The 18,097-nt window shown below is 36.4% G+C and overlaps 4 protein-coding genes across 5 annotated transcripts; all 4 read left to right on the forward strand.

The window, feature by feature from the left end:
- Positions 1-1,381: 1,381 nt before the first annotated feature.
- On the forward strand, positions 1,382-5,858 carry LOC147285547 (26S proteasome regulatory subunit 8 homolog A). The gene is made up of 9 exons (XM_086243555.1): positions 1,382-1,711; positions 2,107-2,204; positions 2,339-2,563; positions 2,702-2,764; positions 2,866-3,029; positions 3,362-3,518; positions 3,621-3,719; positions 5,141-5,251; positions 5,364-5,858. Exons 1-9 carry the CDS (start codon positions 1,513-1,515, stop codon positions 5,502-5,504), a joined length of 1,257 nt encoding a protein of 418 aa, XP_086099681.1. The 5' UTR covers positions 1,382-1,512; the 3' UTR covers positions 5,505-5,858.
- A 1,188-nt stretch (positions 5,859-7,046) lies between these two features.
- LOC147285548 (EG45-like domain containing protein) lies at positions 7,047-8,254 on the forward strand. Its single transcript, XM_086244817.1, has 3 exons — positions 7,047-7,234; positions 7,350-7,650; positions 8,032-8,254. The coding sequence occupies exons 1-3, from the start codon at positions 7,102-7,104 to the stop codon at positions 8,036-8,038; spliced, it is 441 nt and encodes a 146-aa protein (XP_086100943.1). The 5' UTR covers positions 7,047-7,101; the 3' UTR covers positions 8,039-8,254.
- Positions 8,255-11,900: 3,646 nt separating this feature from the next.
- LOC147285549 (uncharacterized) lies at positions 11,901-13,910 on the forward strand. The gene is given in 7 exon segments (XM_086245805.1): positions 11,901-11,933; positions 11,936-12,089; positions 12,408-12,493; positions 12,636-12,782; positions 12,893-12,992; positions 13,346-13,626; positions 13,818-13,910. Coding segments are annotated over 7 exon segments (894 nt in total).
- Positions 13,911-14,911: 1,001 nt separating this feature from the next.
- LOC147285550 (uncharacterized) lies at positions 14,912-17,993 on the forward strand. 2 transcript variants are annotated; one of them, XM_086244441.1, is made up of 7 exons: positions 14,912-15,021; positions 15,195-15,447; positions 15,863-15,948; positions 16,099-16,245; positions 16,421-16,544; positions 17,243-17,529; positions 17,679-17,993. In XM_086244441.1, the coding sequence occupies exons 2-7, from the start codon at positions 15,264-15,266 to the stop codon at positions 17,769-17,771; spliced, it is 921 nt and encodes a 306-aa protein (XP_086100567.1). In that variant the 5' UTR covers positions 14,912-15,021; positions 15,195-15,263; the 3' UTR covers positions 17,772-17,993. The 2 variants fall into 2 exon arrangements, with proteins under 2 accessions (XP_086100567.1, XP_086100568.1); XM_086244442.1 differs by lacking the exon at positions 14,912-15,021 and having other exon boundaries at positions 15,133-15,447.
- The last annotated feature ends 104 nt before the right edge of the window (positions 17,994-18,097 follow it).

Raw genomic sequence — 18,097 nt, forward strand, 5'->3', positions numbered from 1 at the left:
CTTCATCGATGTACTGAGGGAAACATTGTTGAAGTTGCTTACAGAAAATGCAGTTGAGAAAATATATATAGAGTACGTGGTTAACTGAGGCAGCATTTGGCTGGGGAATTTGGTCAAACATTGGAAGAGCATATTTTGCCTCCAACAAATTAAGGGAGAGAGCAATATGAAAAATCAATGACATATTCCCAACTCCAACTCCAACTCCAAGCCCAACTACCCAACTTCAGCTAGTCAGCTTTGCTTAATTGTGTCCTTAATCTAAAGAAATCATATATATAGCTTTAGAGAGGAAGATATATAATAGTTCTGGTTAAGGCACAAATCGTACTAAAAATCTTTATTGATTCCTTTATATATAATTATATATCTTTGATTCTATTAATTTCCATTGACCAAATTTACTGCATGCATGTATATATGATACATTGATTTAAAAAATCATATATAGCAACGAAATCAAAATGCATCATTTCTTATAACCGAGAGTACGTTGCTATGAATTGATCAGCTGCAATTACAAATACAGAAATAGATGATGAAGTACCTCTGGTTATGCACAAGCTGGTCAGCCTGGTCCTAAAAAACCTCACTTGCATATATGATGCTTGTGTGCACAAGCATAGGCTCGGATAAGCCTTTGTAGTAATTTGTACCCATTTCATTCAGAGATATGAACATATATATATAAAACAGACATAATGGATTATGATCACCCACAAAGAGAGCCTCATCGCCACATGCATGACATGTTCATACCACATGACTTCTTCTTCTTCTTCTTCTTCATCCTACCACAGGGCTTCACCTGCATCATCCTTAAAGGCTTAAAGCTACAGAACCAGAAAAGAAGAAAAGAACATAGTAGATTATGACAATTATGAAAGAATTGAAGAAGCAGAGAGAGGAAGATCGAGAGAGAACAATTAGAACCAGAAAAGAAGAAAAAAACACTTGGCTTTACTGCTTTATATATATATATATATATATATATATATATATATATGTAAAACCAGTCCCTCCCTACCAGCCCCAATAATCACAACCGTAATTTTATGAATGGAATTAGTATTTAGCAATCAATTTTGTTGAATAAGATTATTAGCCCTAGAATTAGTGAGTGAGATAAAAAGAGTACCTGGCAGTTGGCCGGTGGTGCATATATAGCAGGTCTCATATGGGGTTTTAGTTGTTGAGAACAAAAGTGAAATATTGAAAAAAAAGATTTTAGGTGGGGTGGGAAAAGAAGTCTATGGGGTTTCTTTAGCCCAAACGGGATGGGCCCTGGCCCAATAATAATCACAACCAAACCGGCATTGCGTGGCAATAAAACAAACGCAAAAAAAACCCAAAGCCAAAATAGAATACTTGAAGGACACGAAGTGTCGCCAGAACAATCACACCATTCACCACCGACTTAAAAGCCACAGGGGCAGTAGCAGAAAAAGGTCTTGAAAATTTCCCAAATCTGAGATAAAAAATCTTGGTGTGCGCGAAGAGAGGGTTTTTCCGATGGCTGCAGTGGGCGTGGAGATCAAGCACCCGGAGTCCTCCGCTCCGGAGGAGGCCTGCTCGGCCAAGGCGTCCAAGCAAGGGGAGGGGCTCCGCCAGTACTACCTCCAGCACATCCACGAGCTCCAGCTTCAGGTCCGCCAGAAGACCCACAATCTCAACCGCCTCGAAGCTCAGCGTAACGAGCTCAATTCCCGAGGTGCGTGCGATTTTCTGATTTCACTCCCTCTATGCCCTAACCCTAGTTCTTCATCCTGGATTTTTGTTTAGCCTGTTTAGGGTTGCTTTGGATTGGGATTTGTTCTTAATTGAGGGGGTAAATTTGGGTTTTCTGGTGGATTTTTGGGGTTAGGGTTTGCTATTTGTATTTGATTCTGACTCTCTGGTGCTATTTATTGATTATGCAAAGCTAAATTAGTCAGTGTTTCTGCTTATTTGCAATGTGAATGTAATGCGTGACCTGGTTTTCATGGAATTCTCAACAATTTTTTTGCTCCTTTATTTATTATTCTTCTTCCGTTAAAGATTTGGCAGTCAGTCAAGTTGGAATTGTTGGGCTGATCAATTGTATCTATATATTTGCAAATTGAACAGTGAGAATGCTACGAGAAGAACTTCAGCTGCTTCAGGAGCCTGGTTCTTATGTAGGTGAAGTTGTCAAAGTAATGGGGAAGAACAAGGTTTTGGTTAAGGTGAGTGGTTGTACTTTCTTCACTGACATCAAATTGATATTATGTACATGTTTTAATTACAGATTCTTCATTAGTAATACTAACCAAATTGTGTGATACTTATTTTACTTACTTTGTTTCTTTTCAATTTCCAGGTTCATCCAGAAGGGAAATATGTTGTTGATATTGATAAAAACATTGATGTCACAAAGATTACACCATCAACAAGAGTTGCTCTCCGCAATGACAGCTATGTTCTTCATTTAATCTTGCCAAGCAAAGTGGACCCTTTGGTCAATCTTATGAAAGTTGAAAAAGTTCCTGATTCTACATATGATATGATTGGTGGTCTTGATCAGCAAATCAAAGAAATAAAGGAGGTTTTCTTCTGTGCATTCTTACTTTTTTCAACTTACATTTCATGCTTTCTAGATTATGTGGTTTCGCTTGGTTTCTGTGATATTACTTCTGCACATTCTTCTATGTGTGTTGTAAATGATATATGATCATCTTCCCAGGTCATTGAACTTCCAATTAAACATCCTGAATTGTTCGAGAGTCTTGGTATAGCTCAACCAAAGGTAAAATCATGTTTCAAGTGATTATGTTTGATTTTATTTGCTTACTTGGTAGGCACTGACTGTTGTATATGTGCCCTTAATCTCTCTCTTCCATACAACAGGGTGTCCTGCTTTATGGCCCACCTGGCACTGGGAAAACACTGTTGGCTAGGGCTGTGGCCCATCACACTGACTGCACTTTCATCAGGGTTTCTGGTTCTGAGTTAGTTCAGAAATACATTGGGGAAGGCTCCAGAATGGTTAGAGAACTGTTTGTCATGGCCAGGTTTGTTTTGATATCTGTTTATGGAACCTAGTCTTGATTTCTGATACTCTGTTAAATTTATGTTGCTCTACCTGTGTCGTTGCTGGTAGCACCTAGAAGAAAAGCAATTTCTTTTTGGAGTGTCCTTGAACTGTTCAATATATGTTTACCTTTCTCGGCTGCAAAGATCTTGTTTGTTGATGAATATGTAATCATCCAATGATCCACTTGACAGTCTGAATAAATTGAAAAATGATTATGGGATGCATACACTAATTCCTCCTAATCTGCTTTGTTCTCATCCTTCCGCTTGCCATTTACTCACTTTAATTTTAATGCTATATTATTTGCAGGGAACATGCTCCGTCTATTATCTTTATGGATGAAATCGACAGCATTGGATCTGCTCGTATGGAATCTGGTAGTGGCAATGGTGACAGTGAGGTGCAGAGGACTATGCTGGAGCTTCTCAACCAGCTGGATGGATTTGAGGCATCAAACAAGATCAAGGTACTGCATAGAATGTGGATTCACTAGTATGGAAACACTATAATTTCCCTAAATATTATCCTTCATTTGACCACCACTATCTTTCAATTGCATTTTTGACAGGTTCTAATGGCCACGAATCGTATTGATATTCTGGATCAAGCCCTTCTTAGGCCTGGACGAATTGACAGGAAGATTGAATTTCCAAATCCCAATGGAGAGGTAAGCCAAACACTACTATACCTTGATTGCTGTTTTTCAGTAGGTTTTTTTTTTAGGGCTAATTACAAAGTACCCCTCCCAGGTTTAGTGTCATTTTCAATTCCCTCCATAAGGTTTCAATTTTTTCAATGTGGTACATAAAGTTTTCAATTTAAGTCAATGTGCAACTGAAATATAACATTATTTATAAGAGTATGATACTAACTTGAAAACTCAAAGGTAAACCAAAGAAACAAAAGTCAGATGATTTCCTTGTATGTGTGTGTAACCAAAGAATCAAAAGTCAGATGATTTCCTTGTATACTAATGGCATAAACCTAGGGGGCCTTCTCCTGCAGACAGGCAAATGCCTCAGAATGCTTTATACCATGATAAATTTTCTCCTGATTGGACATGTTCTCCATGAACTTAGCTGTCAAATGTTTTCCATGTATTGTTAGCAGCTTGATTTCTCAAAGTGTAGCTATTGATTTTGGAGTCAATCTTTTGGTAGACTTTATCATTTCTTGTTGAGCTTAAGGATCTGTTTCACATTGCCTTATGAGTAATAAATATTTTGAGGCTCTCAAGTGTTTAATTCAGATACAGTTCCTAGGGCAGAAGCGAGTATGGTTAATGGACAATAACTTTCTGTATTTCACTTTGGGGTACATGTGCAATTCTATGATCTGCATGTGACGGGCACTGATTATATTTAAAATGTCATATTATGAAGATGAGCAGCCAAAAGACTCAAATATGCTATCTTGTGATGGCATATATGATTCTAGCAGTCTTTCTTAAGATGTTTATTTTTAATAATTTATCCTCTGTAGTGTACTCCTTTATTTTCTTTTAGTGAAAGTATGTTTTTATAAAAATAAATGAATAAAGATTTGTTTTACCTTTGAGTTTTCAAGTTAGTATCATACTCTTATAAATAATGTTATATTTCTTCATTTTTCTGAAAACAGTCAAAAGTTGTTTCTTCATTTTTAGTGAAATCATCTGACTTTTGATTCTTTGAATTTTTTTTTATTTTTATTTTTTTCAGTTTGCACATTGACTTAAATTGAAAACTATATGTACCACATTGAAAAAATTGAAACCTTATGGGGGGAATTGAAGATGACACTAAACCTGGGAGGGGTACTTTGTAATTAGCCCTTTTTTTTTATTTTTATGTATTCATTGTGTGTTATAAATGGAGGTTGGTTACTGGTAAATGGTTTCTCATTTCTGTAAATACTGAAGTCCCCTTATTTAGAGTGTAGTAGATGTCTGATCAGGAGAAATATGCATAATGAATTAGTGAAATAAGCAAATAAATATGCGTGCACCAGTTTGATTATACTTTTGATGATATGAACATGATCATATTTGCCTATTTTATCTGTCAATTCTTAAACACACTACTTACTAATACATTTAACAAATTACAGTCACGCTGGGATATCTTGAAAATACATTCAAGAAGAATGAATCTAATGCGTGGAATTGATTTGAAGAAGATCGCAGAGAAGATGAATGGTGCATCTGGTGCAGAGCTGAAGGTATTATTCATTTATTGTTATTATCTTCTCAGGGGTTTGTTACTTGTTAGGAAGTCAGGGTTCTGTGTGCACGTATTAGATGTTTATGTTTGGTTCTGTTTCCTTCCTGCAGGCGGTTTGCACAGAAGCAGGGATGTTTGCTTTGAGGGAGAGAAGAGTTCATGTAACGCAAGAAGATTTTGAGATGGCAGTTGCCAAGGTGATGAAGAAGGAGACTGAGAAGAACATGTCATTGCGGAAGTTGTGGAAGTAATTACGCTATTATGTGTTCTTTGTTACGGGGATATTCGCACGCACGCAAATCTTGCCTGGTACTTTGCTTGAATTTTCTTTACAGGGTGGAGGGTTAAAACCATGATGTTTTTAGTCGTAGACTATTAAGTGTATGTCTGGATGCATACCACTTTCCTGACTTAAAAATAGACAAAAACTGTGTTACTTAAAGATTCATCAAAGGGTTGAGGACTTGTGGTATCATTTTTAATTATATAATGTCCTTAACCTCAAATTTTCTTTTTCTTTTTTGTGTTAATGCATTGAATCAGATTTGGGGAAAATGATTCATCCCCCGTTCTAATGGGAAAGTCAATGCGGCCTTTCCTTATTATGTGTTTCCTTTTGTTCTGTTCTTCAATCTTCCACTTTTTTTGTAGTTATAAGTTATAACATGGGTAATATAGATAAGATAATCCTCTTCTAGGGACTTGGATTTCATTTGAATATCATAGGTTGGTAGTTGGTATCAACTGGACTTGCATTTTTCCTGGAATGTTTTACAGTAATGATTAATGAGCCTATGACTTTGTGGTTCCAATGTAGAAGTGCATTCGGTTAGGGATCTTCTTAGCAGCAATATGATTGATTGATTGTGATGCAAATCATTTATTATTATGATCAATGCCAGTTACAGGGGAAGGTTCACATGCTTGAAACATGCAGCTTTTCCCTGTATGCCAAGAGACACGCAACTTGATTGAGGGAATTTGTTATGTATTGTATTTGGTAGATGATGTAAGCTACGTATTAGTCAATTTGACCAAACAAAAAAGATATTAGAATATCATTTGTAGGGGCAATTTGTGCCGTATGAATGATATTGTACACGAGTATCCACCTTGATTTTTTATTTTTTAGAGCAATCATTTGGTCAAGTCAATGTGTGAGATTGATAATGAAGGATTAGGAACCGCTTTGAGCTTACTGGATCGTGAAATGAAAATGGCATTGAATTATAGATAGATTATACAAGTCAAACTTTATTGGTGGGTGGTTTACTGGCTTTTGGTTTGCTTCTTATCCGAGAGAGAGAAATTGTCCTCTAGGAAGTAACCCATATACGCACGGCTACTCATGCTAGTATACCCGAATGGTAGATCGTAACAGCTTTTGTGTGTGTGAGCGAAAGTGTATAGTAACAGCTTTTGTGTTTAGTAAGAATTTTCTAATGTCCGATGCATTATGGAATTAATGTGGGATGGGATTTGTGAGACAGCAACACAAATCAAGGCTAAAGCCGCGTTGTCAATGTGTAAGTTATTAGACACTCGTAGACTCGTAGTAAACGTGTGAGATCAATTGACAATTCAAGGCTAAAGCCGCGTTGTGAGTTGGCGATGTCCCATAGGTAGCCGCCTTCTCAATTTTTATGTGTTTCATCCAAATTCAAAATTCCTAATCCCCAAAAAAAAAAAAAAAAGAAAACAATTCCTAAGCCAACACGTTGACTTGGAATATTGTACAATAAAATCTTCTAGAAATTATTTAATTCACGTCACAAATTAATTAATTAAAGACCTCATATACATCCTCCACATGATCCCACCCACTTTAATTAGTTTCTGCCAAAATAAATGATGTTCGGAACTCAACCACACATCCAATGGCAATGGCTTTCACTATTCATCATCCTCTTGGTTCCACAGTTTCTTCAGACCTCTAAAGGCGACGTTGGCACTGCTGCCCAGTACTCTCCCCCATATTTACGTAAGTATATGTATAATATATAATAACAAGTATATATGCCAGTAAGGCATATGCAGCTAGGTTTGTATATATATATGTACTGAACTCGGTGATCTACAAATTAATATATTATTAGCGACGGCATGTTACGGCAGCGATTCGTCGAAGTTTCCGTCGAGTAATCTGTTTGCGGCGGCCGGAGACGGGATTTGGGACAATGGGGCGTCGTGCGGGAGACAGTACTTGGTGAGATGCATAAGCGCTGCACAAACGGGGACGTGTATTCCTGACAAGACTATTCAGATCAGAATTGTCGATTCTGCTGCCAACCTTGCTTCGAAGCCGTCCGCTGCCGGCACCACCACGGTCTTGTCCCAGACGGCTTTCGCAGCGATTGCCAATTCCACTGCTACCTCCATCAACATCGAGTTTCAACAGTAAGTTTCATTTTCTCTTTTGCTTTATCATTTACTGCATTTCATATACTATTTCGACAATATATTCCTCTAGTGAGATCTATCTGTCTGTGTGTGAGTGAGTTGATATGGTCCGAATAACAATACTCTAAACCGTACAAATTAAACCCAACCAAAATTGATCATAATATAAGATTAGGAGATCCTATGTTTGAATCCTGGTATTACTTCATCCCAATATCCATCCAAAAATACATCGATCGATCCCAATTCCCATTGTAAGTTGAATTTGTTGGTATTTATGGGTTCATGGCTCAGAAAAATAAAAACAACAACTTTCTTTTTGGGATTCAATTAATTAAATTGGTTTATTTATGATTTTTCTTTTGATTATTTGTGCAGGGTATGATATGGAAAATGTAGATCCAGGCTTATAATTGCTTACTTTGAATGGTCAATCAATCATATGTGTGCATGAGGTGGAAGCAATTCAGCTGATGGCGGAGAAATTGTATTTTGTGTTGTAATTATATTCTGATTCGAGAACCTTTTGATTGCTCAGTTTTAACTTGTACGTTAATTTTATTCATATATATGATTAATGGCATTTTCATTTTTTATTCGACGTTAGTTGTTTAACACTTTTCATTAACCAGGAAGTTTCCTGCTTGCTGCTGCACTTTGGAAGATTCTTCTCAACTTGTCTATATATATATATATATATATATATAATGTTGAAGAATTAATTTAAAATTCATAAATAAGATGAGATTAATTTGTCTTATTAGATTGGTTCAGATGATTGCCTCATTGGCATAGTGCATGTCGAGAGTGAGTATTAAATCAATATTGGGTGTTATTTTGGTGGAACTTGGAGCTAAGCTAGCCAATCCTTTTATCCATATGATGTGTGTGTGTGTGGCATATTAATTTCCCAATTTCTTTTAACACTTCAAAACGACCCAACCCACATGAAATCCAGAAGGTGTCTGTGTCAAGTGCACATGCAGTTCCAATGTAGCAGTGGACGTGTGATTGTGTGAATGGTCCAAATCTGTCATCTATGTATGGAATTTTTTTGTACGTGTGGAAGTTAATGTAATGCATGGGGTCAGGGAAGTAAGTCTTTCTCAAACTGGTCAAGTGTGGCAGAGACTCAGGCCTGAGGGCATGACTTTAAGCGCATTCACATTTGGGACCAGATATTATAAGCACGTAATTAACACGCACTTCACCAACATGTTTGAGTACCGTTATTTGTATCTTCTTAATAACTAATTAATTATATTATATATGATCTTTTTAATACAAGTACGATTAGAACATATGTTGGAATAGTTCATAAAACATCTTCTTCGTTGCAAAAGAAAGACAGAATCTAGTTTTTTGAAGGAGCGGGACCCACAGTCCGTTTGGGCTTTTTAGGCCGACTATCATCATTTACTAACTTAAAACACTATTGGTTTCCATGCTTAATCTGTTAAAAAAATGCTATTTGACCATCTTAAAAGATGAAAGTAACTTTCGTAAGTAAAATTAATATTTCTTTCCTTAATTTGTGATCTGGTTCTCCTTCGCTTCTGTCATTTATTTCTTGTAAAACAAGGTTTTTTCATTTCATTTTTATTTATTACTTATTTTGTAGCTCAAACTTAATTAGTTTCACACATATTGGTCTTCTTGCATTTATTAGTAATTTAGTAATGAATACAGAAATATACCTACTAATTACTATATTTAAGATAATGTACGTATATGTCATTTAAATGCAAGTCGTTTATTTTATTTTTTTGTGGGCTTGCAAGTCATTTAAATATTAATTAGTAACAGTTTATATATGATTTCTGGCTGCACTAGTCAGTCTAGTCCTATATGTATGTACTTGTGAATTGTCAAATGGCGCGCAGTTTGATTGCAAGGAGGTGGATTTGCGTGGCCATGCACCCCTAGTAGCTAGGATTTAAGGCTGTCCTAGGTTCAGTTCATTTTGTGCAACAATTAATGTATAATTTAGACTCTATTGCTGGCCGGTTTTATCGATCACTGGTAACTGATTGTTAATTTGTTATTGTACCTTAGTCTTCAGGATGCATATATAAAATGCTAGGTGTGAATGGAAAGTAGGGGATAATTAAGGAGTGGGAACCACAAAGACCTTACAAGTTTTCTGCTACTGTTGATTCTTTGATCATGCCACAGTTTGTTCTAGTAATTCATGATATTAAGATCATTATTAGAATGAAAATGACATATATATATATGTAGTAATTCTGTCAGTCTCAATGAATTTCTATTAAAAGCTAGAAAAATCTGCTTTAGTATAAAAAAATATTTACAAGTAAAACCATGCATGTACTATGTTGTATGAGCGCAAATAAAAGCCATTTTTGTATATAAGCTAGGTACAATTCGATCAGTTATTTTATGTTATCGATCAAGGTCATCATTCTCACTCATTCTTTTGTCGATCCTCTATGATCCATGTGATGGTTGAAATTTTGAATTGGAAATCGGAAACCACTTTTAATGATCAATATATCAATCTGCTTTCTCATTCCTTTTATCTTTCACAATTTTGATTTTTATATATGCTATTTATTCTAGGGTAACCTGGAAGATATTTTGAGGCAATTAAAGAAGTCGACTTGATTTGCCTACTGCTCTACGTACGCTATGCACTTGATATTGCTAGCCAGGTAACTTCTTTTGCTGCTTTTCAGTAATTGGATTTGGAATATGATCATATTGTATTGATAGTATAAGGTCCTATCTCCTAATCCTAAAGAGTCTTGTCAAATCACTTACCTCATATATAATTCCTTTTGTTATTTGGAATTTTCTACCATTCCATAGTTTCGGTTTATTATTTATTATTATTTTTGGAATCTCCTATATAGTTGATTCAATATATTTGATTTGGTAGTAAGAACGTCACTTCTGATGATTCTTTTTTTCAAAAAAAAGAATTTCCGAATTATTGTTATTTCCCTTTTGTTTTCCTTTTCCATTTCTTGTTTGCTTTTCTAATAAAGCTAATATTTGTGTTATTTCCCTATTTCAATCTGGCTTGCTTACTACTAGTGAATTAAGTTAGGGTTGTGGTACTATTTAAAACAACTTTAGACTTGTTTTCGGCTTTTAAGGCCAAATCATCGTTACTAGCTTAAAACAGCAATTAAAGTGTTTTCAGGAAAATCCCGAATTATTGTTAGTTTCGTTGATTAGCGTAGAGGAACCAAATCCTTTGGCTTCTTAGTGAAGCAAGGATTTGAGTTATATATTTTCCTATTTTCGTTAGGCTGGCTAACCAGTGAATTAAGTTTGGGTCGTGGTAGTATTTAATTAAAACAACTTTAGACTTGATTGGAAGATTATTGATTGTTCCCCTCGATCCGTCTTTGGCCTGCTTATTGTTTTGGTTGTCATCTTTGCCCTTCTTGGCATAGCTTATGCTTTTGTTGCAGCTACTGTGGCTATTCAGAGGATCTGCCAGAGACATTACCACATCCTGACCAAGAGGGAACTCACAAAGGTTAGTCGATCCTGGCATGGCCACTCTTATCCTTTGCAATTTGCATGCCTGCATATATTCATACTTGTATATATTATTGATGTTTTGGATGTGGCATGGGCTTGCATAACTTAGAGAGGATGCTTATAATCATACTAGCTTGGATTTTGTTGAACCATTTCAGCCATGGACTCAACCATCCATACTTGTAAGACTTTATTGTTGTTAATACAAGTATGATTCATGTAGGGGCGTAACACATAATTAGTTGGAATGGTACGTACTATTGTTTTATTCAGTGTGCCTAATAAGTAATAACTTCTGTGAATATTAAGAGTCCTAAAAATGAAAACAAAATCAATTGAAATTCAAAAAGAAAATTAACTAGGAGTAAGGTGGCCCCACATCTCTCAGCGAGTAAGGCCCACCTGTCCAACATAAAGTGAAAATCAGGACTGAGAAATCCATGGCCCATATCCAAACGGTGCCCTAAGTGTAAAGCCTCTGTAATCAATGATACCCGATCAACCTTAAATTCAACTAGGAAACTTCAGACGCAAGAAAGCTAAAAATCCTAACTGAAACGATAAAAGCAAAATAAGAATGAAAATCAAAATAGGAAAACATAAGCTAAAAGGAAACCCCAAAACACAACTATAACAATAGAAATTATTAATAAAAGACTAATCTTTCTAAAAATCTTTGAGTGTGGGAGTTGTTGAGTTGTTTTAGGGTTTTGAAGGGTTTCTGAGGCCGATCAATGATATGGGAAGTGCAGCTAGAGCCAACAGGTGGCGTGAACGTGAACAAAACCCTACTGACTTTGACCCTCTGCTAGAAGGCCATGACAATTGGTCACCAGAAAGCTCGAGTGAGATTAGGAATGTAGATGTTGAAAGTGGTTCTACTCCCTGTTGTCGCATTTGCTTTGAAAGCGATGTTGAACCAGGTCAATTCTGATTTTTTTATTTTTGTTGTTTAAATTATTATCTTATATGGTAATATCATATTTGAGAACTTTGAAAGATTGTATCTTGTTGTACTTTTAGCTCACATCTAATGTTTTCGATAATGGATACAGCACGGGTAGAATGATGTTCGTTTATAGATTCTGATCTTGTAAGGAGATATGTGGTTAAGAACAAGTAGTAAAGTTTGAGAAGAATTTTTTCATAGACACCTGGTTAATGTATCTCTTGCAGTCAATCTTGGTGCTTAGGCATTTACCTATTTTTCTCTGCCTGATTCCTGTTGTTTAATTTTGCAGGTAATGAATTGATTTCACCTTGCATGTGCAAAGGCACTATGCAATTTGTTCATAGCTCTTGTCTTGATCACTGGCGCTCTGTTAAGGTAATTAAATAACCCTTTTTCTCTAGATCGAGTGTGAGAAAATGGTATATCATGTTGTAATTTAGTGACCTTTTCTTTTAGAATGTGAAGAAATTGTATATGATATGTAACTTACTGAACTTCTCTCCCTTTTCTTTTGTAGGAAGGATTTGCTTTCTCACATTGCACAACTTGCAAAGCCCAATTTCACCTTCGAGTTGAAACGATTAAGGACAGTTCTTGGCGTAAACTAAAATTCAAATTTTTTGTGGCAAGGGATGTTTTTCTCGTATTTTTGGCTGTACAAACAGTAAGTGATCATCCTTGCATTATGTTCATGGAATGGTCATACACAATGCCTCTTCCTTAAAATAAGGTGTTGAAAAACTCTGATCACCTCTCTGATTAATTATATTCCAGGTAATTGCTGCATTTGGTGGCTTTGCATATCTCATGGATCACAAAGATGGCTCCTTGAGGAATCCAGAAGTACCTCCTATACGAATTTATTATTCTATAGGTAAACTCTTACACCTGAAACCGATATATATATACATACCCCTTTTCAACAATGAAATGTTAGAACCCTCTGGTGCTGACAAATCAAAAGTGGATACTAACAATTGAGTTTAAATAATGGTTTTTAAATCATTTGTATTCTAGATGCTTATATCTGATAAGAAACATGAGACCAACTTACTTAATGGACAAGTAATTGAATTGCTACTTAATATTTGGCATCCTATGTGGCAAAATGAAGACAATATTGTCATGCTATTTTCTTTGCCATTTCTCTTTCAATACACATACAAGTCCCTTATTGTTGTTTGTCTTGGATTGGTGGTTTTGGCACTGTGCACTTGTATATGACAGGGGTACTGGCCTTTCTTGCGGTGGTTGGATTTGTTGGGCTTATAATACACTGTCGCTATGGCTATGGCCCTCGGATGGACTGTTACTGCGGAGGCATGGATTGTTCAGCTGGGGGTATGGAGCCTTGTGCGCCTGGGGAGGCATGCCTTGGCCTGCTTATTGTTTTTGTTGTCATCTTTGCCATTCTTGGCATAGTTTATGGTTTGTTTGTGGCTACTATGGCTATGCAGAGGATCTGGCAGAGACATTACCACATCCTGGCCAAGAGGGAACTCACACAGGTTAGTCCTGCCCACTCGTACAGACATTACCTAATGTTGTTTTGGATGTGGCAATGTGGCATGGCCTTTCCTTACTTGTCCAATAACTTATAGAGAATGCTTATATATAATCTCAAGACTTTTAAGTTTCTAGACATTAATATTGCATCCTTCAAAAGTCAAAGTATGCTTATAATTTCAAAATTTTGCAGGAGTTCATAGTAGAGGATCTTCATGGTTGTTACACCCCACCAAAATTGGATCCAAAACATGAAGCGCGTCTGAAAAAGCTCAAGTTATGGTGAGTGATAAATTTACCAGGATATGAAATCCACAAAGTGTATTTGCTCGGCGACTCATTAAAGGAGCAGAGAGACAGAGAGAGAGAGAGAGAAAAAAAAAATAGTCTCATTCTTCCTTGTGTTCACCAGAATGTAATCCTCATCTCAGAAAGATTATTGAACAAATGATGGTATCTCAAAATTAAAGTTGCAAAACTTGCAAACTAAACTGAATGGAACTATATTCTATCATATATTTCTTTGAGATTATTATATCATGTACATTTTGTGTCACAGTGTGGGGCAGTCACATTGATATTTTGTGTACATTGCAATCTCTTTCACTTCCGAGGTCCAATGGTCCATGAACTTGAATTGGACTGGGGACTGGATGTGCATGTTATAACATTGAGAAGAAGAGAAACAACAAAAAGAAATCTTGCTAGCTATGCATACATGCATGGGGTCCGGCAAGCAAGTCTTCCTCAAAGTGGTCAAGTGTGCCAGAGACTGAGCCCCTCAGAGCATGACTTTAAGCCCATTCAGATTTGGGACTAGATAAGCATGTAGTCAACAAGAACTCCATAAACATTGAGTATTGTTATTTGTATCTTCTCAATTAATTATATATTTATATCATCTATCATCTTTTTAATATATATATATCATATATGACTCATGAATGTGCCTTGTACAAAACAATACATAATTAGTTGAAACAGTATAATAGTTTCATTCGGTATGCTTTAATAAAAAAATTTCTGAGAATATTAGAGTCCTTTGAAAATAAAAATCAATTGAAATTCAAAAAGAAAATTGAATAGAAGTTTAGAGACAAGAAACTGAATTGGATCGAGTGGCCCAACATCTCTCAGCGGGGTAAGGCCCATCTATCCAACATAAAGTGAAAGTCAACGGACTGAGAAATCCACGTGGCCCATCAAAACGGCCCCAAGTGTAAAGACCCGGTCAAGTCTTGACCCAAAAGAGAACCCGGTCTAGTTATCATCGAGGTGCGCAGTACGCACCGTGCGCTGGATAGATAAGATCCTAATCCTATACGTCTATACCCTCGTCTTCGTAAAATCTCCAATTTATGATTTTTCATTGATAATTTCTCTGAAAAAAAATCCAGGTATTGTTTGAATTAAATCCTAAATTATTTGATAATTCATTTCTGAATTTCCGTTTGGTCCCCGAGAAACTTCTGTGAAAAGAAACCAAATGTTGACTCATTGATTTCAATTACTCTCAAACTCAAACTCAAACCCTTCTGTAAAAGCCTTTGCGTTTTTTGATGAATTTCAGGCTTTTGATCTTCGAGTGTTGGTGATCGGGAGTTGTTTTAGGGTTTTGAAGGATTTCTGAGGTCGATCAATGAAAGGGGAAGTGCAGCTAGAGCCAACAGGTGAACGCGAACGAGACCCTACTGACTTTGACCCTCTGCTAGAGGACCATGAACATTCGCCACCAGGAAGCTCGAGTGAGATTAGAAATGAAGACGTTGAAAATGGTTCCATTCCATGTTGTCGCATTTGCCTTGAAAGCGATGCTGAACCAGGTCAATTTACGTTTTTTTCTTTTTAGGTTTTGGTGTAGCAATATTGGGTTTTTTGATGATTTTATTTGGTTAAGTTATTGTAATATCATATTTGGGAACTTTGAAATATTGTATCTTGTTGTAGTTTTAGCATATAATTTTATGTTTTAGATGATGAATTGGAGATGAAAGAGAGCGCTGGTAGGATGGTCTCACGTAAAATTCTGATCTTTTACGTCTGCAATATTCATTAGCTCTCTTTGAATTTTGTTTCGTATGTTCTAAGTTTAGCTGAATTTCATCGGGAGTGTTCCATAGGACATATGTGGTTAAGAACAAGTAGTAAAGTTTTGGTTAATGTGTCTCTTGCATTCAATCTTGCTGCTTGGGCATATGTCTATGTGCCTTTGCCTAATCATGTTGTTTAATTTTGCAGGTGATGATTTGATTTCGCCTTGCATGTGCAAAGGCACCCAGCAGTTTGTTCATAGCTCCTGTCTTGATCACTGGCGCTCTGTTAAGGTAAATAACCCTTTTTCTATAGTCTGTGAGGATATGGTTTATCATGTTGTAATTTGGTGACCTTTTCTTTTAGAATGTGAGGAAATGGTATATTATTTTGTAATTTACTGAACTTCTTCCCACCCCCAAAACATCCCTTTTCTTTTGTAGGAAGGATTTGCTTTCTCACACTGCACAACTTGCAAAGCCCAATTTCACCTTCGCGTTGAATCGTATGAGGACAGTTCTTGGCGTAAAGTAAAATTCAGAATTTTTGTGGCAAGGGATGTTTTCTTCGTTTTTTTGGCTGTACAAACAGTAAGTGATAATCTTTTGCATTATGTTCATGGAATGACCATACACAATTCCATTCATTACTGGTTAAGCAAGTATTTTCTTATATCTGGCATTTGTTTTCTTTTCCTTCTTATGATATACATTCTTCCTTTTAGTTGAAAAACCCTCATCACCTCTCTGCTTAATCATATTCCAGGTAATTGCTGCAATTGGTGGCTTTGCATATCTCATGGACAAAGATGGCTCCTTCAGGAATTCATTTAGTGATGGTTGGGATCGTATCTTGTCAAAACATCCTATACCATTTTATTATTGTATAGGTAAACTCTTACACCTGAAAAATGTTATTTACAAAATTTATGTATTCCTTTTTCTTTTTCTTATTTTGCAACATTGAAACGTTCGAAAACTCTGGTGCTCACAAATCACAAGTATCTAATTAACAATTCAGTTTAAGTAGTTTTTTTAATCATTTGTATTCTAGATGCTTATATCTGATAATAAACATGAGACTAACTTACTGGGACAAGGAATTGTTGCCACTTAATATTTGGCATCCTAAGTGGCAGAATGGTAGATCTTAGGGAAATTTAGGGTCTCTGACAGAATGAAGACAGTCATGTTAATTTCTTTTCCATTTCTCTTTCAATGCACATAGAAGTCGCTTCTTATTCTTTGAAAGTAATTTGGACCTTGCTAGAATCAATGAGAGATATGTCCCAAACGCTCACCAACCTTTGTACTACTGCTACCTAATGTAATTTGGCCTTGCCTTCTTAATAATAGTAGGGTTAAAACTAATTGTTGGTAATCGTCAGTATATTTGCTGCTGTCCGTGCTTTGAACTTCTTTTCTACTAATGTCTTTTGTTGATATGCATAAATCCTGTCGTTGTCTCATCTGCTATAAGGAGAAGGAATATAGGGATAGAATATTTCACTTGTTTTCAATCTCTTGCATCTATTACCTTATATTGAATGGATTGTTGGTTTTGCCACTGGGCACTTGTATATACCAGGGGTACTGGCCTTTTTTGTGCTGCTTGGATTTTTTGGGCTTATACTACACTGTTCGTCCCTCAATAGCAATGACCCTCGGATGGCTGGGTGCCAGAACTGTTGTTATGGCTGGGGAATCTTGGATTGTTTCCCTGCGTCTATGGAGGCATGCTTTGCCCTTGTTATTGTTTTTGTTGTCATCTTTGCCATTCTTGGCATAGCGTATGGTTTCCTTGCAGCTACTATGGCTATTCAGAGGATCTGGCAGAGACATTACCACATCCTGACCAAGAGGGAACTCACAAAGGTTAGTCCTGGGCACTCTGATCGTCTGCATGCCTGCATACTTAATTAATGATGTTTTGGATGTAGCATGGGCTTGCATTATAAAACCTTTTACTTTCTAGATATTGCATCCTTCAAAAGTCAAATCCTTATAATTTCAATATTTTGCAGGAGTACGTAGTGGAGGATCTTCATGGCTGTTATACCCCACCAAAATTGGATCCGGAACATGAAACCCGTCTGAAAATGCTCAAGTTATTGTAGCGATAGATGAGGAGGTGGAGATTTCATTTGAGTGTTAAATTTACCAGGATGTGAAATCCACAATGTGTATTTGCTCGATGACTCTTTAAAGGAGCAGAGAGAGAGAGAGAGAAGAATAGTCTCATTCTCCTTGTGTTCACCAGAGTGTAATCCTGATCTTGAAAAGATGATTGAACAAATGTTTGGGGGAATGTCAAACGTGGAGTTCTTTAACATCTCAAGTATCGGTTGAGCTATTCGTGGACTTCTCCTCCGAGTCCTATGATGCCTGTCTTGTTGTCTTCCGTTAAGTATGAGTCAAGCCATCGAGGATGAAAGTTGTCTCC

This window comes from Dryas octopetala, chromosome 5 (assembly GCF_963921425.1).
Source record: "Dryas octopetala chromosome 5, drDryOcto1.1, whole genome shotgun sequence".
In the NCBI taxonomy this organism is placed as follows: Eukaryota; Viridiplantae; Streptophyta; class Magnoliopsida; order Rosales; family Rosaceae; genus Dryas; species Dryas octopetala.